The 23,011-nt window shown below is 32.3% G+C and overlaps 2 protein-coding genes and 1 non-coding gene across 3 annotated transcripts; all 3 read left to right on the forward strand.

Annotated features, from left to right (window-relative positions):
• Window positions 1-496: 496 nt before the first annotated feature.
• On the forward strand, window positions 497-1,688 carry LOC131616087 (translationally-controlled tumor protein homolog). Its single transcript, XM_058887324.1, has 3 exons — window positions 497-635; window positions 972-1,332; window positions 1,415-1,688. Exons 1-3 carry the CDS (start codon window positions 608-610, stop codon window positions 1,530-1,532), a joined length of 507 nt encoding a protein of 168 aa, XP_058743307.1. The 5' UTR covers window positions 497-607; the 3' UTR covers window positions 1,533-1,688.
• A 10,358-nt stretch (window positions 1,689-12,046) lies between these two features.
• On the forward strand, window positions 12,047-13,039 carry LOC131616095 (translationally-controlled tumor protein homolog). Its single transcript, XM_058887337.1, has 3 exons — window positions 12,047-12,148; window positions 12,383-12,743; window positions 12,819-13,039. Exons 1-3 carry the CDS (start codon window positions 12,121-12,123, stop codon window positions 12,934-12,936), a joined length of 507 nt encoding a protein of 168 aa, XP_058743320.1. The 5' UTR covers window positions 12,047-12,120; the 3' UTR covers window positions 12,937-13,039.
• An 8,032-nt stretch (window positions 13,040-21,071) lies between these two features.
• TRNAE-UUC (transfer RNA glutamic acid (anticodon UUC)) lies at window positions 21,072-21,143 on the forward strand. The gene has a single exon. It is a non-coding gene; the product is annotated as a tRNA-Glu (tRNA).
• Window positions 21,144-23,011: the final 1,868 nt, after the last annotated feature.

Below are 23,011 nucleotides of genomic sequence, written 5' to 3' on the forward strand. Positions count from 1 at the left end.
CTTTTATAAAATTTAACGGTTTGGATTTCACTTACAGTGTAAAACTGCTTTACACTGTCAGTGCATTTCCATTAAATCCTAAAAATATTAGGGAAAGTATTTGTTTTTGTTTTATTTGAATGAAACAATATTAAATTCGTAATTTAAAAATTAGAAATACGACATGCAATTTTTTTAATTAATTAAATATAATAAAATAATATTATTAAAATAAAATTAATGAAAAGTAATCCGCACTTGACAAATACAATAATCACGATGTAAAAAAGAGATAATGCGAATTTTCTTTAAATTTGAAAAGATTTAGATTTGAAAAAAAACTAACTATCCGTATTAAAAAAGAAGTAAAAGATAAAACAAATACTAAAATATAACAAACAAACAAAAAAAAGTGAGCATAATTAGCATAAGATTTGGAATATTCCAAAATATCCGCAACAAATTTTGTAGCGATCTAAATATAAAAAATCCAATACTTTAACTCTTCTATAAATAGTCACCACCTCTTCATCCGAAACCTACTCACATTCGCCAATTACCTTTTCCCCTCAGTTATCCTCTTTTTCCTATAATTTTTTATTTTTCTCTCCACACAATCAACAACATCATGCTTGTCTACCAGGATCTTCTCACCGGTAAACCTTATTTTTTTCCTCCTTTGTTCTTCATTGGATTTTGATATTGTGACGTATGTTAGAAACTTGTTCTTGTTTCAAAAAAACAGAGTTTAAGGTTTTCAAATAAATATGATGTTTTCTGTTTGTCTTATGTGGTTTAATTAACCGAGGGTTAATTTGAAGTGGGAAATAGCTTTCATTATTATCCCAGAAAAAATATTAGAAATTTTTTGGTCTAATTTTTCATTCAGATTAACCCTTGCTACATGATTATCCTGACCTAATTATTGACCAGTACATTGAAATCGTTAAATGCTTTGACTTATGAACTTTACATTGTTGATGAATGTGTAGGTGATGAACTTCTGTCAGACTCTTTCCCCTATAAGGAAATTGAGAATGGCTTACTCTGGGAAGTCGAAGGAAAGTGGGTTGTCCAAGGAGCTGTGGATGTAGATATTGGTGCTAACCCTTCTGCTGAGGGTGGTGGCGAGGATGAAGGTGTTGATGATCAAGCTGTTAAGGTCGTCGATATTGTTGACACTTTCAGATTACAGGAACAACCTGCTTTTGATAAGAAACAGTTTGTTACTTTTATGAAGAGATATATCAAATTGCTTACACCTAAATTAGAGGCAGAGAAGCAAGAGATTTTCAAGAAACACGTTGAAGGAGCAACTAAGTTTCTGCTACCAAAACTCAAGGACCTTCAATTGTATGTGCTTTTCACTCTGTTATTATATTCTTTGGTTTGCATAAATAATGGTTACTAATCAAATAATAATATATGTGTGCAGTTTTGTTGGTGAAAGCATGCATGATGATGGAAGTTTGGTTTTTGCTTATTACAAAGATGGCGCCACTGATCCAACTTTTATCTACTTTGCCTATGGATTGAAGGAAATCAAGTGTTAGATTAACCACATCACCATTTAGTTTATATTATGATTTTGGGTTTTTTTTTGTTTTCAATAGACTATTGAGTTTTAATGAGTTTAGTATGTTTTAATGAGTTTATTGTTTCAAATATAAAATTCTTATATTGTTTCTCATAATGATAATTTAGTACTAGTACATGTTTCTAGTCATGTGTTTGTGTTTGATTTGCCAACTTAATCAAGTTAATAATTTCTAATGGCTTTTCCACTTGTTAAGAAAAATAACTAAAAATTTGCTTGGCACTGAGTTCAAATATTTACTTCTTAATATTATACTAATGCCTTTAGATAGAAAGGCAGGTTGGGCCATGGTGAATGTTTTCTTATAAGCAAAGACCTCACCAACAGAAGACATCAACTTAACGCTACAAAAGGGTTGACAGCCCAATTTGACCATAAAATCTTTACATGGTTATATTTGACTAAAAACCTCTCTCTAACTTAAAAACTCAAAAATATTTAACTTTACTAAAATTCTATCTTCGAAAAGAATAGCATCCCTATCAACCCAACTTTTTAAAATTCATCTTCGAAAAGAATACATTTCTAACAACCCAAATTTCCAACAAACTGTGATCTCAAGGAAACTTTTCCAGTCATCTTTGAACAACCTCCTAAATCAAGAATTGAAGATAACCTGATGCTGAAGCAGAGAGTTAGCTTCCTTCACTTACATTAAAGTTTTGTTTTTCAACGCTAAAAAACTTCTAATTTTAAACAAATTCAAAGCCCTATCTTAAAAGAGAAGCTATGTACTCTCTTTTAACATCTCTTTCAACTCATTTTGTCTTATGTTAGTTTAATTCAAGATTAATCAATCATTTTTACTTGATATGTTCACTCAACTTCAAACAACTTTTGATAATACAATCTAACTATGATTTAAACCTTGAGTGCAACATCGGTGAAAATGAAACATCTCTAAGAGTAACATGTTTTACACGTCAATTTCTCCTTCAGCTTCCAAACTTTAGTACTGATAGTTAATAAGCTCCAACATGATTGTTTAATAAAAAAATTGTTATTGATCTCAGGTCCAAACCAATCGTAAAAAAATGGTATTAAACCATTATTTAAGCATAGTAATTCTCTTACATTTGATACAAAAGATGCATAAAAGATTTTCTTATTCCCGTTGATTTTCACGAAAAACCAATATTTCTCCACCAAATATCTAGATACTGATTTCCTTTCTTAAAACTTCAATCTCCTCAGACATATCTATTATGAGATTCATTAAGCATGGTGACATCCAAAGTCACCTGATCTGCCGTCCAACGACAAGCTATTGTTGTGACCGTTGAAGTTGTCAAAGCCCCACCTCTTCCTCCCCTCTTCTCCAGTGGAAGACAGTCGATTTCTAGTGGCATCTTCATCTGCCCCTATGCAACAAGATTTTGTTTCTCCAAGATTTGGTCAAAGAGAATTCATAGATCTCTCATTCTTCCAACCTATACAACAACCTTGCTAGGATAAACCATCCCATCAACCTCCTTCACAACCTATTGTACCTAGTACAATAAAATTTTGGAGTATAGAGTCATTGACTTGCTTGAAAGCGTCTACAACATAGTACCCAACAGAACTCACAATTTTTGGCCAGTAAAATACTTAGGATTAAGGAGAACCTTTAATACGCTCAATCAACTCCATTGTAAGAGAGACAACCTCCGAAGGAAACCAAGCCACCAGACCAGGGCAAGTCTCCGTTGGCACAACTGCGCCATAGGGGAGAGATCCCAATATCACGAGTTCACAACCGACGCTGAAGACATGTAACTCATTCTCCAGATTCTGAAGGAAAAAGTGATAACCATAATCCCCCAAAGTTCTCCTTTTAAAGTCATTGCCAACCCTATTCGTGAGACTGACGACGCTGAAATCGCGCATCATCTAGAGTGTTGGGGACAGTCTAATATTATGTCTTGGATAAATCATGATGATCATTTTAAAGCTGATGAGCTGGACCGAATGAGGACTTCGATTAGTTGAGCCGGACATCGCCGATAGATATCATTAGGTGGCCTTCGAAGTGGTAGAGACTTCCTCCATTTTGAAGACCGTCGAGGCTATAAACAATGCCAATATTATGGTCTGCAACCCCTCAAATTAGCTGGTTCTTCTGGTAGATCCAACAAAGAGGATATACAGATCCTTTGAAGGTTACTTAATTCCTTTGTACGAATGCTCTACACCGGGTTAGGGGTACGTTTTCCCTTTTCTGATTTCGAGGTGGTCGTGATGAACCATTTGAGAGTTTCTACCTCGCAACTTTATCCCGAAACTTGGACTTTTATGAAGGTGTTCCTACTCTGTGTCGAGTATAAGTCTTGGAAACCTTCCCTAAAGCTCTTTTTGATCTCTTTTATGCGACCTACACCTTTCGGGATGATGCTCGGGATCAGGGATTGACCTTCTTTCACCCTCAAGTGCGTTGCTTCAACTCTTTTTAACCAATGACTATGATGACTTCCTTGAACGTCTCATGCTAGGGAAACCCATTATTCCCAAGGCTTAATTTTCCTTTTGTTGTCTTTGGGCTCAGTGGGAATTTCTCGCTCTTGCAAGAGTGGTTTTTTGAAGTATTGTTCTCGAGGTCACTTATGTCGGCCTCTTTCTTCTTATCACACCGGGTCGAGTCCTCTGTCCTCCAAGGAGGTGGAAATGAAAGAGGATATGTGTGCTTGGTATCAGGGGCTCAGTTATGAAGAAGGATTTGGCCCTAGAGAAGTACCCATTTCTCAGCGAAAGAAAAAGCGAATTGATACTCATGTGATTCTCAGTGCGCCTGAATTTTTGGTAAGGATGAGTGCATGGGCACCATTTTTTTGACAAGTGTAACTTGTACGTTGTAGATAATATGGACCGTATGTGGAAGTTTCTCAGGGATCAAGGTCTTACGACTGAATCTTCAGAACGAGTGATGACGGCTTTTGCTGCTGCGGCTATTACTGTTCCGGTGGTCCGAACACCGTCTGTAGTTGAATCCTCAACAATAGTTATGACTATTATCCTGAGTATAACTCCCAAGGTGGAACAACAGACCACTGCAAAAACCGACCTTTCTGTCTATGAGTCTTCATCATATCCTTCTCATATCAAGAGGAATTAGGGTGCCTGTCCATTCCTGTTGAAGAAGGTTATTTCATATGTTCGTCTCATGCTAGTGGTGATGCATTTGAAAGATGTTATCCTCCAAGGTTTGGTTCTGACAACGAAATTCGTCCATAGTAACGTCACTTTCCTCGACGTCATAATCTCGTTGGCCAAAGTCGTTATATTTTTGTTCACCATGATAGACAAAGAAGATAAAAGTGAGGATAATAATCCGGATGAATGATGTGATGGTGGTCCATGTTAGTTTTATCAGGACTCCATAGTGAGCGCTAATTGTACTTGCTAAAAGTACCAATGCATGAAAAAAAACTAGTGATAAAGGCTATTTGAGGCTTTAGGATTTGTTGTAGGGTTTAAAGATAACTCGCGTGGGAAAAAAACTAGTGTTGTTACTTCATAGGATACATCAACCACTCCAAGAGCGGGTAGTTTATTCCTTGAAATTTAAGGAGCGTAGTTAAATCCAACGACCCCTGATATAGCATTTGCTGTTCCGCTACATGTTTTGCACACAATCATGCGTTATGGAAAAAGACGTTAAGGATCCGAGCAATGTATCCATATAAGGGGTGCCCTAGCTAAAAGAGGGGTGCTCGAACTATGAGATATTGGATCGAACTCTAGTATGGCCAAATGGTAGCTTCTTGGTTCGACAGGATTAAGCATGAAGTCGAAGGTTGTTCACATGCTTGTGTCGAAGATGCTAGGGTTGTTAGCATGTTAAATTAGGTTTTAGTGTTTAAACCCTAATTTGTTAAGTTAGCTTGTTTATTAAGTTGGCTTGTGTAATGGACCTTGTGGAAAAAGCCCATTAGTTAGTATGTTAGGTTTTATTATAAATAGCATACTAGTCTCTCATCATTGCTAAGTTGCAAATCCTAATTTAGGGTGAGAGAGGTTATTTGTTATTCTTGTAAACTTGTAATCTTGTTTTAAGAGAAAGTAAAAGAATAGCAGTTATAACCAATTCTTGTGTTCTTCTTCTTCCTTGTCCTTTATTCTTCCCTTACATTATACTTTGTTCTTGGCATCGTTTTTCACAATAAATTGGTGCGGTGAGCATGGAAAAGATGCCTTCAACAAAGTATGAGATTGAAAAGTTCACCGGAGTGAATGATTTCGGTTTGTGGCGCTTGAAGATGAAAGCCCTACTAGTACAACAGGGTTGTTTGGAAGCGTTGAATGAAGCGGCGGCTATGGACGTTGCCTTAACGGAAAGAGAGAAGACATTGCCGAGTTGCAAGTTTTTCCATTGTATGCAGTTGCTAAAGCTGCAAGAAGAAAGCTAGTTGTCCCCTTGATGTTGTAGAGTTAGATCTAAGATGGAGATTTATGAGATATTGGATCGAACTCTAGTATGACCAAAGGGTAGCTTCTTGGTTCAACAAGATTAAGCATGAAATCGAAGGTTGTTCTCATGCTTGTGCCAAAGATGCTAGGGTTGTTAGCATGTTAAATCAGGTTTTAGTGTTTAAACTCTAATTTGTTAAGTTAGCTTGTTTATTAAATTGGCTTGTGTAATGGACCTTGTGAAAAAAGCTCATTAGTTAGTATGTGAAAATTCTGGTATGACAGACTCTGATGTCAATCCCGATGTCAAGACATCTGATCTGTTATTAATGTAGCACAAGCAGAATAGAAGGATCCCCCATTATTTAATTACTCTTAGAAAAGAGTCAATAAGACCTGGGATCACACACGTTCAGCATACATAACCAGATTATAATTTTTACATGATTCTGTATAGGAACAACTAACACTTCTGAACCTGATGTTATAAGCAAAGTCATAACATTCATAACTAAACAAACAATGCAGAAGATAAATAACACAATTAATTGTTAACCCAGTTCGGTCTAACTATCTACTCTGGGGGCTACCAAGCCAGGAAGAAGATTCCACTATCAGTAGTACTATTTTATATAAACAACTTCTGGTTTACAGATAAACAACCTCTGGTTTACCTAGTCACTACCCAATGCAATCTTTATCTCAGAACTCCATCCAAGATAAGAAAACCTCTGCTCACTCCCTGGTGATACCTAACTGTTACAATCCTGCAACAACTATTTACACAATTAACAATGAACACATACTTGATCTTGCTTCACAACTTCAATCAAGCTTACAATACTCAACTCTTACCTACAGGTTTCGAGTGAGGACAATCACTTCTCTAACCTATAGGTTTCGAGAAGGACAAGGCAGCCATCCCACAACCTGGGTGGTCTACCTATAGAAACCCTAATGACTACATCGTTAAAACCAGGTTTTCTATATCAAACTAGGTTACAAAAGTTTCCTATTTATAACCTGATCCCAATTGGATTTGGGCTTACAAATCGCAGCACTTTTGCTGTTACAAATATGCAGAAAATATTCTGCTACAAATAAGGTCTTTCAATCATGAGTTTCCTAAATTAGAAATTGCTGAATCTTCAATCTTCTGATCTGATTCTTCCTGAATCTTCAATCTTCTGATCTGATTCTTCAATTATTCTTTTGACCTTTAAATATGCGCCACATAGGATTACATAATATTCACATAGAATATTCTGTATCTGTTAAGTACAAACTGAATCTTCCTTCCAGTACTGCAGGCGCGATGTCATGAGTTGATGTCATGACATTCCATCTAACATCTTGCTTAAACCTGTTTTGTTCTTTAAACTTGCAAGAATCACATTAATATTATGTTTTACTGCTATTATGTTTTAGCCAAACATAGATGCCAATCAGCCAATAAAAGAACTAACAGTATGTTAGGTTTTATTATAAATAGCATACTAGTCTCTCATCATTACTAAGCTGCAAATCCTAATTTTGAATGAGAGAGATTATTTGTTTTTCTTGTAAACTTGTAATCTTGTTTTAAGAGAAAGTAAAAGAATAGCAGTTATAACCAATTCTTGTGTTCTTCTTCTTCCTTGTCCTTTATTCTTCCCTTACATTATACTTTGTTCTTGGCATCGTTTTTCACAATACAGACTAATAAATTGACGACACAAAGAGGGCGATGTGTGAAGCGTGTGCCTTCGCCTAGCCCTTCGTACTCTCTTCCAATTACACCACTACAATTTACTAATTGAGTTTTTGGAAGCTTATTGTCGATATCATGATATGACTCATTTTATATTAAGAAATTTCTTTACCCACCTCCCTACTTTCTTGGTCACCTCCGGTGAAAAACCCAAAATACCCCTAACTTCGCAAATGCATTTCCGAAATGCTTTTTTTTTTCAAAATTTGTCTTATTTCGGAAATGCACTTCCGAAAACACGAAAAAAAGGTGTTTTCGAAGATGCATTTCCGAAACACCCCCTTTTTTGGATTTTCGGAGATGCATTTCCGAAAACACCCTTTTTGGGAGAGGGATGTCTTCGGAGATGCATATCCGAAATATTCCAAGACCAAATTGGTCTTGGAATGTTTCGGATATACACTTCCGAAAGAATTCAATAATTATTAAAAAATTAAAATTAAGGTGAATCAATACAATTAATAGGTATAAAATCAAGGTGAATCAATAAAATGAATGTGAATCAATAAAATCAAGGTGAATCAAAATTTCCTAAACAATTTTAAAGTTAAAAATTATTTTACTAACTTATATAAATCAAAAACATTTTAATTTCATAAGTAAATTTTGAATTATAAATAATTAAATATAAAATTTATTCATTACATAAAATTAAGACAAAATCTTTTTTTAATTTTTTTAAACTAAATAAAAAATTATAACTCATTTTTAATTATGAATCAGAATACAAATATATAAATATATAATAATAATTATTAATTTTGTAAGTGAAATATATAAATATATAATATATAAATATATAATAATTATTATATAAATATATAAATATATAATAATTATTATAAATTAAAACACTCATTTTTTTTTAATTTTTATAATTATTATATAAATATATAAATATATTTATAATTAATATAGAATAATTATTATATAAATATATAATAATTTTTATAAATATATTATAATTATTATTATTATATAAATATATAAATATATAAATTAAAACACTCATTTTTTTTAAATTTTTTTGTACATATATAAGTATATAATAATTATTATAAATATATAAATATATAAATAAAAAATTATAACTCATTTTGTAGATGAAATTATTTTTATTTTTTTAATTAAAATTATTTTAAATTTTAAAATATGAATCAGAATAGAAATATATAATAATTATTATTCATAACTCATAAATTATATCAAAATATATAATTATTATTATTCATTACTCATAAATTATATTAAATTTATGATATGTGAATTAATTAATATCCCAAAATTTTTAATTTTTGGGATTTTTAATTTTTTTAATTTTTTCGGAGATGCATCTCCGAATTAATCAAAATCCTAATTTTTGGGATTTTTTCGGAAGTGCACTTCCGAAATCTGGAAAAATTTAGAAATAAAATATTTCGGAAATGCATTTCCGAATTAGTGTAAAGTGGGGTTTTCGCTGGGGGTGACCCCCCATAGGGAGGTGGGTAAAGAAAAAAACTTATATTAATTATATTCTTAAAATATTCATAGCCTAGCACATATCGCAGTGGTTTTTCTATAGAGTAGAGTTTAATGGCTGTGCGCTGACAGTGTAAATAATTTTACAATGTCGTTTGGTAAAAATTCAATACCCATCCAAGTCATATCACTAACTTAAAAATTACAATCTAATTTGGTGGAATACATGTTTAGGATATTCACTTCCGAAAGAATTCAATAATTATTAAAAAATTAAAATTAAGGTGAATCAATACAATTAATAGGTATAAAATCAAGGTGAATCAATAAAATGAATGTGAATCAATAAAATCAAGGTGGATCAAAATTTCCTAAACAATTTTAAAGTTAAAAATAATTTTACTAACTTATATAAATCAAAAACATTTTAATTTCATAAGTAAATTTTGAATTATATATAATTAAATATAAAATTTATTCATTACATAAAATTAAGATAAAATATTTTTTTAATTTTTTTAAACTAAATAAAAAATTATAACTCATTTTTAATTATGAATCAGAATAGAAATATATAAATATATAATAATAATTATTAATTTTGTAAGTGAAATATATAAATATATAATATATAAATATATAATAGTTATTATATAAATATATAAATATATAATAATTATTATAAATTAAAACACTCATTTTTTTAATTTTTATAATTATTATATAAATATATAAATATATTTATAATTAATATATAATAATTATTATATAAATATATAAATATATAAATATATAATAATTTTTATAAATATATTATAATTATTATTATATAAATATATAAATTAAAACACTCATTTTTTTAAATTTTTTTGTAAATATATAAATATATAATAATTATTATAAATATATAAATATATAAATAAAAATTATAACTCATTTTGTAGATGAAATTATTTTTATTTTTTTAATTAAAATTATTTTAAATTTTAAAATATGAATCAGAATAAAAATATATAATAATTATTATTCATAACTCATAAATTATATCAAAATATATAATTATTATTATTCATTACTCATAAATTTAAATTTATGATATGTGAATTAATTAATATCCCAAAATTTTTAATTTTTGGGATTTTTAATTTTTTCGGAGATGCATCTCCGAATTAATCAAAATCTCAATTTTTGGGATTTTTTCGGAAGTGCACTTCCGAAATCTGGAAAAATTTAGAAAAAAATATATTTCGGAAATGCATTTCCGAAGTAGTGTAAAGTGGGGTTTTCACTAGAGGTGACCCCATAGGGAGGTGGGTAAAGAAAAAAACTTATATTAATTATATCCTTAAAATATTCATAGCCTAGCACATATCGCAGTGGTTTTTCTATAGAGTAGAGTTTAATGGCTGTGCGCTGACAGTGTAAATAATTTTACAATGTCATTTGGTAAAAATTCAATACTCATCCATGTCATATCACTAACTTAAAAATTACAATCTAATTTGGTGGAATACATGATGGTGAATGATTCACAATTTAAAATTAATTTACAGTGTCAATGCATATCCTACTTTCTCCTTTCTATAAATAAAATTATATTTAATATATAAATATATTATTAAAGGAGAGAAAACCAAATAATATATAAATAAATTATTTTTTAAACAAATAAATTAAAAAATTAAAACTACATAATATACAAATAAATTAATTTTCAAAATCAAACAATACTTACAATATAACACACGAAAATAAGTATTTGACATGGATTTATTTTTATTTTTTTACAAAATGAAAGTCAACTCATATCATTAAGTAAAAGAGGTTGAATAAAGGAGGTATCATATGCAATAAACTACCCCTAGTCTAAGAATCAATCTCCTTTGCTATAGAGTGAGCAACCGCATTCGTTTGGCGTTTAACAAACTTTACCTCGAAGTTAGGAAAATTAAACAACTATGAATATAAAAAATTATACAACTAAGTTCCGAGTACCCATGGTGGTTGGTATGAATAATCTGAACCATCTTTAGGAATCGCTTTCAAAAATAACATTCTACAATTGCATCTCAATGGCACTTTGAATAGCCTTTTTAAGAGGCAAAACTTCCACATCTAGAATCGGATAGTTGCCAAAGTCCTAAGCTGCACATTTTTATTTAATTTTACACAAAAAATATAGTCATATTTCTATGGAATTTTTTTATTATTTAAATTATACAGTAAAAGTATATTATAATGATAGTTAACGTCTTACATGAATCAACATTATTTTTAAAAATATTATAGATACATTTTTTTATATAAATAAAACAACAAATTATTTTAAATGATTAAAAATTATAGAATTTTAAACACTTTTAGTTATTATGTTTATATAAACCATACAAATATTATTCATCAAAGTTAGTGAGAAAAAAAAGGCGAGGAAATATTTATTTTTGTTTATTTAGATGAAACATTGTTAAATTTTTAAATAAAAAATTTAGAAATATGATATGAAATTTTTTTAATTAAAAAAAATTATAAAGTAATATTATTGAGATGAATGAAATCAAATCAAATAAGAATAAATAGTATTTTTCACAATCTAGTAATTTATAATATATTTCAATATATTATTTATTATTGAAAACTAATAATTAATATTTTGATATTTTTTAGATTTGAAAAAACTAACTATTCATATTCAAAAAATAAAAGATAGAACAAATATTAATATGAAACAAAAAGTGAGTATAATTAGCATAAGATAACAAATTTTTAGGGATCTAAACTAACAAAAATCCTATATCTCTTCAACTCTTCCTTATTTTCTATAAATACTCACCCCGTCTCTTCATTCGAAACTACTCAGTACTCACATTCGCAATTAACTATTTTTCTTTCTTGTTCTCTTTTACTTCCTATAATTGTTAATTTTTCTCTCCGCACAAACAAGAACAAAATGCTTGTCTACCAGGATCTTCTTACCGGTAAACAATCTTCTACTTCTTTTTTTTGTTTTACTTTACTTCAACGGCTTTAAATTGGATTTTGATATTGCAATGAATGTTAAGAACTTATTCCCTTATAATAGTTAGTTTGTGTTCTTGTCCCAAAATATAGAGAAGTTTTAAGGTTGATATTTTCTGTCCCTATACTTATACTGTTTTGTTCCCCTATAGTTGCTTTAACTTATGAACTTTACTTTGGTGATGAATTTGTAGGTGATGAACTTCTATCAGACTCTTTCCCATATAAGGAAATTGAGAATGGCTTACTCTGGGAAGTCGAAGGAAAGTGGGTTGTTCAAGGAGCTGTGGATGTAGATATTGGTGCTAACCCTTCTGCTGAAGGTGGTGGTGAGGATGAAGGTGTTGATGATCAAGCTGTTAAGGTTGTTGACATTGTCGACACTTTCAGATTACAGGAACAACCTGCTTTTGATAAGAAGCAGTTTGTTACTTTTATGAAAAGATACATCAAATTGCTTACACCTAAGTTAGAGGCAGAGAAGCAAGAGATCTTCAAGAAACACGTTGAAGGAGCAACTAAGTTTCTGCTACCAAAACTCAAGGACCTTCAATTGTAAGTTATTATATTGCTTGGTTCTTCTTTGTGTATAAAAGTAGTTACTAATCCAATAATAATATATGTGTGCAGTTTTGTTGGTGAAAGCATGCATGATGATGGAAGTTTGGTTTTTGCTTATTACAAAGATGGCGCCACTGACCCAACTTTTATCTACTTTGCCTATGGATTGAAGGAAATCAAGTGTTAGATTAACCACATCACCATTTAGTTTATATTATGATTTTGGGTTTTTTTTGTTTTCAATAGACTATTGAGTTTTAATGAGTTTAGTAGAGTTTTTTCAAATATAACATTCTTGTGTTTTCTCTTATTTGATAATTTAGTACTATACATGGTTTTATTCATGAGTTTGTTTGATTTGCCAACTTAATCAAGTTAATAATTTCTTACTGCTTTTCCACATGTTAAGGAAATAATGAACTATAATTTGCTTGGCATTGAGTTCAAAGAGAAGCTCTCCTTCAGCTTCCAAACTTTATACTAATAGTTAGTAAAAGCTTGAACTTGATTGTTTAATCAAAAACTGATTCTGAACCAAATCCATTCCAAACCAATTGTGAAAGAGTGGTATTAAACCATCTATGAACCAGGTCCTAAACATAGTATCTAAAAGCACAGTAACACACTTGTGCATAACCAAAGACATTAATCATCAAGCAGATTAAGCAACTCTAACATTGTTCTTTGGACTTCCCTGTCCCCACTCACTTCACTAAAATTAGTCACAGTATAAATCATAAGATTACTGAATTCTATACTTTTAAAAAAAAAAAAATGAAATTCTACATTAAAACGAACAAACACTATCTACCACAGTAAAAAAAGGAATTTGGGAAGTTGATCTAAAATCGAGCATGTTCTTCAATACCTATCCAATCGCTTTCTACCAATTGCATCAACTTCATCTATAAAAAGTATAATGCAAGGTGACTTCTCTTCTGCAAAGTTGAAATGTATCTCGAGCATTTTTCGCTCCATCTCCTATGAACACAGTATAAAACTTCAGTCATTTGTTAGTATGCACTGTGTTCTGGCCGGTCCGTAAGGTCCATGTTAAAAAGTCCATGAAATAGGTAAACCTTCACTCTCCAACACATCAACCACAATCCAATTCGATTAGACAGTTTTCCGTATAACATGCCACATCACGCACAAACGGTGTCAACCTTCTTGATACATAAGGGAAAGGTGTTCCATTTTAGATATTCAATTCCATTATCACTCACACATAACTTCTCATTTCTCTCAGTGACTTGGACGTTAGAGTGTTAACATTGTAGGTCCGCTCAATCGCATTGGAAGTATTGCTCCACCACAGTGAGACACAACTCCAACATATCATCTATTTCTAATTTCTAATCGAACAATGATGTCGCCTCTAGGAATCGATTTTTTATTAATGCTAATTTCCAAGAAAAATCATCAACTTTCCACCAAAGCTCCATATCACCGATCTCCTTTCTGAAAGCTTTATTCTCCTCCTCAAACATGTCTATTATGAGATTTATCGAGCATGAAACATCTTAAGTCACTTAATATATCGCCCAACAACAAGTTCCTGGGCGGCGACCGCTGAAGTTGCCAAAGCTTCACCTCTTCTTTCCTTTTCTCTAGAGGAAGACGATCAAGTTCTAGTGGCAATACGCAACAAGATTTTGTCCTCCAAGAGTTGGTCAAGTAGTGTCCAAATCTTTCCCTTATTCAAACCGAGTAAGGATCCACTTCATTTCCTAAAAAAATGGAGGGTCCATTACTATAGTTTTTTGTGCATAAAGTTAAATAAATAGTAAATATGTGTCACATATCTTAGAAATACGTGTAATATACACACAAAACTATAATAATGGAGAAGAAATGGAGTTTAAGAAATGGAGTGGAGTTTTACTCATTCAAACCTATACAACAATGTTGTCAGGGAAAACAATCACACCAACCTCCTTCATAACCTATTGTACCGGGACAAGAAGCATTCCCAAGCCTTCATTAGCTTAAGCAAATCTTGGAGTACATGGAGTCATAAACTTGCTGAATAGCGTCTGCAACCTATTACACCAACTGAACTTATAATTCATGACCAATAGGATACTTAGGATTGAGGAGAACCTTCAATACGCTCCACTAAGAGACAACATTGTATGAGAGGTAACCTCTTAAGGAAACCAAGTTGCCACACTATGGCCAATCCATATTGGCCCAGTTACGCCGCAATGAGAGGTCCCAAGATCACCACATCATTCCCGAAGAAGGGATATGCATCACACAGATGCTTTAGCTCTAGAGCGAAATAAGAACCCACTGTTTGTTCCCAACCTCGATAGCAGAATCTCGAGGTCTCTAGAGAAACCTCCAAAGATGCAAAGTTACAAAGAAACTAGAGATCTGGACGAACATGTTGATCATGTAGATAACATACTAGATTACTACCACATGAAAGGGGTCGTGGAGTGCAAACTTTTCATGCCAACCCTAATAGGAGTTGTGATGGTGTGATTTAAAAACCTTCCAGATGAGAGAATATATTCGTAGAAGGATATCTGTGACTCTTTCACCGCCCAATTTGTTGTCAAAAGTGGCAACCCACAACCATGACCGTACTCAAGGGACTCATATAAAAATAATGAAACCTTGCTTGAGTACAGTGATCGATTCACAAAAAGTGGAAGAGGGAGTAGGGGAACATATGACATATTAAAAAGATGGATGTTCAAGAAGGGGATGAGCTCGAATTTGCATGTTCCACGAAAAAGTAGGGTTCAAAGGAGCCGGTAATTTAAGTGATTTACTATATAGGGAATAACCCTATGTCAATTACGAAGAAGAACTCTTAGCTGAAGAAGGAGAGATGGGTTGGGGAATAGGAAGCTCTAGATAATGTAAAGTTCCAGAAAGAGATAACACACATACCTTTTAAATTCCTTGAATTTAATCTTGAGTAACTCATGTCTTTCCAAAATTTCAAGTAAAGAAAGTTAATTCAAAATGAGTAAGGTCAGAAAATACCTTTTTAGATAATACCTCTTCTATGTCTGAATCAGAGTCCGCTTCATCTTTTGGAGAGATTCTTGCATCCGGAGTTCTAACATGAGCCATCAGTGCCACATTAACATGTTCTTCTTCTGAGTCGTCTTCTGAAGAATCAGAATCATCCCAGGTTGCCATCAACATTTTCTTCTTTCTCTTGAGAGCTTTCTTCTTGAGCTTGCCTTTCTGAAGTTCAGGACATTCGTTCTTGTAGTGTCCTAGCTTGTTGCACTCATAACAAGTTACTTCTTTGCCACAAGACTTACTTTAACCAAAAGTAGACTCGAAGCGACCATGAGTCCTTCTAGTACTTATGAACTTGTTGCCTTGATTTCTCTTCTAGAGACGGTTAACCATTCTGGACAGCAGAGACAACTCATCTCCAGCTTCATCAGAATCTTCTTCTAAATCCTCAATCTCTTCAACTTGAAGAGCTTTGGACTTCTTAGATCTTCTCACAGGTTTGAGCGTAATATATTTTCTTCTCTTTTGAGGTTCATCTAGTTCTAGATCAATCTCGTGACTTCTCAAAGAACTCACCATTTCTTTCAGAGAAATGTTGTTTAGATCTGTTGCAAGCTTGAGTGCAATTACCATAGGCCTCCATTTGGATGGAAAGCTTCTGATAATCTTCTTCACGTGATCTAACATGGAATATCATTTGTTCAGAACTCTTAGCCCTGCAACTAAGGTTTAAAACCTTGAGAACATAGTCTCAACTATTTTATCATCCTCCATCTTGAAGGCTTCATACTTTTGAATCAAGGCCAGAGCCTTGGCCTCCTTGACTTGATCATTTCCTTCATGAGTCATTCTGAGAGAGTTAAATATAGACTTAGATGAGTCTATATTTGTGATCTTCTCATACTCAGTATAAGAAATAACATTCAGCAATATTGTTCTTGCTTTATGATGATTCTTACAATCCTTTTTCTGATGATTAATCATAGCTCTCCTTTCAAGCATCTTTCCAGCAGCATCTATGGAAGGATCGTAGACATCAACTACCATATCCCAAAGATCAATATCATGAATTAGAAAGAAACTTTCTAGTTTGTCTTTCCAATATTCAAACTTTTCACAATCAAAGATGGTATGTTTAGAATTGTAGTTATCATTTGAAACTGAAGCAGGTGGTGGTGGTGTAGGATCAACCATGTTGTTTCTGAAACTCGTATGGATCTTTATCTGACATGGTTAAGTGTTTTATAATAATCCATACCGGAATCGGAACTCTGATGCCATTTAAAGGTGCGAGAAGCACAACTTATAGGGTTTTGAATTGGGTTGCACCAAATATACTCTTTTTGCAACTCAAACACAAAGCTAACAAGTGAATAAAAATAAATGAACACAATTATTTTTATATTGGTTCACTTTTAACTAAGTTACTTCAGTCCACCCCGCCAGGTGATTTGCCTTATCCACAAGGACTTAATCCATTATAATCATCCGATTACAGACAACCACAATAAGTCTGATCAACCTTGTTGACAAGCCTAATAAGTCTGTTGATCCCTATAAGTCTGATCAACCTTGTTGACAATCCCAACAAGTCAGTTGATCTTTATTGCCAATCCACGATGACTGCAGCCAAAGTCTTCTTGAGAATCCTGAGTACACCTAGTCTCTCAAGGAACCTATCAATAACCGTTAGTTACAAATATGTGTATACATAGACGCTTCTAACAAGAAGATTACACAATGTTTAAGTAAAACAACACAAAAATGTTGATAGCAAGATATGAACAAAAGCTCCTTGCTAAATATACAAAATTATACAAAGGATATCTCAAAAGAGTTTGTGCAGCGCTTTAGCATAGTTTTGTAGAACTAATTCGTTGATTCCAAATTATTCCAAGTCCTCCTTTTATAGCTGAGAAATAGATCCGTTGGATGGTAGAATAAGAAACATAAAACCAGTTGTTTTGTCCCCAACAGTCATGGCGGAAATGGTAGGCAACAAGTACAAAATGGATTGTCCTTACGCCACCCTATTAGAGTAGAGGTCACAACGTACTTTGTACTTTTATCCTCACCATCTCACGTAAGCCAGTTTTGATCTTTATCTTTTATTTCTTCAGAGGCTTCTGTTGTATGTTGATTGAAGCATGTTGTAGAAGGACCATGTTTTGAGTCTTCTTAACCTAAGTCTTTGGATTCTTTAGAACTTGTTCAGTAGAACCTTGTCTTTAGAGTCTTCAGCACTTGGTCTTCAGATCTTCAGAATTCGTTCAGCAGAACCTTGTCTTCAGCATCTTCAGAACTTGGGACAACAAAAACAAAGCTTTAGAAGGCCTTCAAAGCTTCATTGCAAAGTCACGATCAGAAGCTCTTGTACTAACTTTCCTTAGAACCATTGCATAAGAAGCATTCCAGAATCTTGACTTAACTTTATAACACACCCAAGGTATTCTACCAGAGTATTGAGTTCGGAACCTGATGACGTCACAATACATGCCTTCTTACTAGAGTCAGAACCTGTTTAGAAAATGCTACATAATAGACATAAACCCTTAGAGTACACAATTGTTCTCTAAGATACCATATAAAGTTATCATCAAAACTTAAGGTCAGATGCAGAACCAATCTTGTTCTTACACGAATGTTAGTCTCCAAGATAAAATGTCTTTGATAATAAGATATGTGGATGTTTCTTCAACTTCTGTTAGCATTGAGGAATCATTTTTAGGATTTTTCAATGTGAATGATACAACCGGTCAAGGGCTTTTTGATGTTTTACAAAATTGATTGAAAGAACTTGGTCTTGACTTATTTGATGTGAAAGGACAAGGTTATGCTAATGGGTCAAATATGAAAGGAAAACATCAAGGTGTACAAAAGAGATTTTTAGACATAAATCCGAGAGCCTTTTATACTCCTTGTGGTTGTCATAGTCTTAATTTGGAATTGTATGATATGACTAACTCTTGTAATAAATCTAGAATTTTTGTTGGAGTTATTTAACGTATTTATACAAATTTTGTCAATTCTACTAAGAGATGACGAATTTGAAAGATAATGTAAAAGGGTTGACTCCAAAATCTTTGTCATCCACTCATTGGGAGAGTCTTGTAGAAGGTGTCAAAGCTATAAGAACTCAAATGTTAGATTTTATAGAAGCTTTACTTGAAGTTTCAGAAAATGATCTCGATCCTAAAATACAAAGTGAAGCTAAATCCTTAGCAACAAATGAGCTTGGTGATTTTGAGTTTTTAATGGCTATAATTATTTGCAATCGAGCTATCTGAAGAGGAATATTTCAAGGTTAACTATTTTCTTTACCTTATTGATCAAGCTGTTGTTTCTCTTAATAAGAGATTTGAGCAATACCAAGAGTATGAAATTATTTTTGGTTTCTTATTTACTTCTCACAAGTTACAATCATTGGATGATGTAACTTTGAAGTCATGTTGTAGTAACTTTGAACGAGTATTAAAATATAATGAACAATATGATATTGGTGGGAATGAATTTTTTGCAGAGTTAAAGTTACTAAGACAAATGTTGCTTGAAGAAATCAAAAGATCAACTATGTATTATTATTTTTGAAAGTTGCTTCTGCAGAAAGAATTTTTTCAAAATTAAAGTTGTTAAAGACTTATTTGCGGCCTACCATGTCACAAAAATGCTTAATGGATTGAAATTAATAGCAGTTGAAAACGATCTACTGGAGACAATAAAATACAAAGACTTAGTTGATGAATTTGCTTCAAAAACTATTTGTAGGAAGGCTCTTTTTAAATAGTTAGATACTTTGAGTTGTATGAAATTATGTTTATAGTTTACACAATACATTGAGATTTTTGGTGTTTCATTTGGTTAATATCTAATTTTATTTTTTCTGCGTCATTTTTAATTATTAAAATTATGCTTTCTTTTTAATTTAGGTTTTTTTTTTTTAAATTAGAACAAGGTCTCTGAATAGATTGGGCCGACCCTGCTGTCATTCACACAATAATTATCATTCAAATTTTAAATAATGCGCTTGTTAAGTCTTTTGGATTATATTATACATATAAGGAACTCTTAACATGTTTCCATTGTCATCATGCCATTAGGATATTTGACTTTTACCCAAGAGACATAGGTTTGATTCACGACAATGGAACTTTTTTATCTAACTTATAAAGAGAAAAGTAAACCATTAAATGAATTTATAAAAGGAAAAGAAAGTTTATTTATTTATTTTTGAACATTTACAAAAACAAGGTCATAACCGCAATTCAATGATCATATTATGCAATTTTCCATGTTAGTTGCAATACTTAAGTTAATTGGCTTAGAATTTAATGAACTAGTTGCTAAATGACTAATGCAAGTTCGTTGGTTGGGATCTAAATGTCATATTGGTTAGTTAGTTGATCGTATGAATATTGTAATCAATCAAAAAGTAAACTGTTCAATGGAGTTTCCATCATTAGAATTTATGTACACTATATGTTTGTTTCAATGAATAGAAGAAAGAATACGTTCTTCTGTAAATAGATTTGATCTTAATGTCTTATAGCCATCAATATTGCTTCTTGAAAATAAAAAACACAAAATTCAAAAACACTGAATTTTTCTTCAAGACTTCACCCATATCTTTTTCAATCTCCCAATTCTCAAGACAATCTGACCTCTGGGATTTATTTACTCTTGAATTCATTCACTAATAAAATTTTATATAATAGTGTCAACTTTTAATCACTGGTCTTCAAAACGACACAATTAGCCTCCACATAGCGTCATATGAGCCCTTACGAAGAGTTTTTTTTTTTTTTTACATTTCAAATTTTGAGGCTTCCAAACTGATGTTTCTGGTGAATAAAGAAAACATTTTTCTAATATTAAATTTGATTATAAATGGCTTGTCCTTCTGACTCTATATAATTTTGTCATGTTTAAATTATTTGTGTTGCTTATATGGAGTCGGCCTAAAAATACTATAGTAAACAAAGAAAAACCCCAATTTTAAAGGCTTGGACTAAAATCCAATTACTCCCCTTGTGTTTTAACATAATAGTTTTCGTCTTTGCTATACCAACCAATCATAAATGAAACAAAATAATATCATTCCTTTAAGTATTCACATATTCACTCTAAATTGAGTCTTATCTCTTTCAACATTTTTTTAATTCTTCGCACAAAAACCTAAACTAATCTCTAATAAATTTCAGATTCGTATGCATTCTCTTTTTTCTTAACTTAATACACAACATCCTCTTGTTCGCACACTAATTCTCATTCTAATTTGATATAATATGTTTGTTAATACATTTGGATTATATTATACATCTTTGTAACTTTGAACATGTTTCCATTGTCGTCCAGCGGTTAGGATATCTGGCTTTCACCCAGGAGACCCGGGTTTGATTCCCGGCAATGGAACTTTTTTATCTAACTTATAAAAATAAAAATCAATCGTTTAATGTTTATTCATTCCCAAAAAGGAAAAGGAAGTTGCAATATAAAAATAAAAAATCAATTATTTAATGTTTACTCATCCCCAAAAGCATTTAATGAGTTAGTTGTTAACTAACCAATGCAAATAGATTTGACCTCAAATCCTCATTTCCTTTAGTATTTCTTATTGAAAATCAAAAACAGAAAATTATGAAACACAATGAATTTTTCTTTAAGACTTCACCCATATCTTTTACAATCTCCAAATTCTCAGGAAATTCCAACCTCTTGAATTTATCTACGTAATTAGCAAGTTCCTAATGTCACGTGAGCCATTGCTAAGTGTCAAATTGTAATATCGCGAGCCAGATTACCTGCTAGAAAGCCGCTTCGTTCGTTAACAAATAGAAGTTAAAGACCCATGGGTAAAATAGTCACTTAACCACCAAGGACATTTTGGTCAATTTACAATAATCTCACATGACATGTTAAGTCAAGTAGAAACTTAATATAGGAAGAATTATGTTTAGAGCCACAAATCCACTCACTTGAGTAAAAAATGTATAATTCATATTATACTAGTTAAGTAAAGGGTGTTATGGTCTTTAGGGTTGTCAAGACTTATATATTGGCAACTTAAGAGGAAAAATAAGAATTCTCTCCCAACAGGATTCTCTGTCTGGGTTAAGGTCAATGTGGGGCATCATCCACCCCGATTGTGACCATAAAGGCGTTGTGTCGCCCCCTAACTCTCATGAACTTTTCTTTCCTATTTTCATAATGATTATAATGGGATTTAAATAGTGCTTTTCCAGGAAAGGAACTCAAGGTCACCCAACCACCTTTAGTATCAGTCTTGGTATCGTTAAAAGAGAAAAACATCCCCATGGTAGGGAAAACTTCCAACCTCTGACACATGATATCAAATTCCCTAATCAAGCCCCAATCTTTGGGAAAAATATGGGAGGTGGCAATGTTGGCCGCCGCTATAACCTCTGACTCAAACGAGGTTAAGGGAATTAGAACCTCTAAATTATTGATAATAGAAAGGTGGAGATAAAAGTGATGGTTGGGCAAGTCATATAGGGCGGTCGTGTTAAACCTGTCTACTTTAGAACATGACTCGAAGGTAATTTCTCCCTCATAACAAGAATATGAGATGCTGGCATGTCTCTGAAAGAAGGCTATGCTCTCTTAGTTTGTATAATTGGTCTCTAAATCCTCGGCGCCTTTATGCACAGGAATGGTTGCTGCCATTAACTTCATATTTCTTGAGAAATTAGAAGAGAAAAATGAGTCACTATCGCTAATTTTGGTGTCGTCACTATTGCTACCACTGGTGTCCTCACTAACTGAACTAGTGGAACTTTCACAACTACCAAACATGCCTAGTTCCACTTATTTGTAGCCAAGCATTGAATTTGGATGTTTGGTGTTCCTGTAGTAATAACTCCACATTGATATGTGCTCATCGCGATTCAAAGGCTCTATTGATTTATCGCTCTTATCTAAATCTCTAATAATCATTATAAAAGGGAAAAGGAAGAAAAAATAACAAATGTGTACCAGAAAACATGAGTTGAGAGTCTAAGCTAGAGAAAATTGGAAATTAAGTATGCTCTAGGCTTGAGGGACACTAAGGGAGTTTCACGAAAGCTTGAGAGAAGAATAAATGAGAAAGGGTAAAGAGTAACCGTTGAATCCTATTTTATAAGGATTTGAAGGCTAACCATAGGGGTAATAGAGTACCCCCGCTAGGTTTTCCAACAATTGCAAAATATTTTTCAAGTTCTTGCCATCTATGAGGGATTTAAGGCCAATTTGGCTTTCTAAGTATAAATCATCATTGATCC

This window comes from Vicia villosa, linkage group LG1 (genome assembly GCF_029867415.1).
Source record: "Vicia villosa cultivar HV-30 ecotype Madison, WI linkage group LG1, Vvil1.0, whole genome shotgun sequence".
Classification (NCBI taxonomy): Eukaryota; Viridiplantae; Streptophyta; class Magnoliopsida; order Fabales; family Fabaceae; genus Vicia; species Vicia villosa.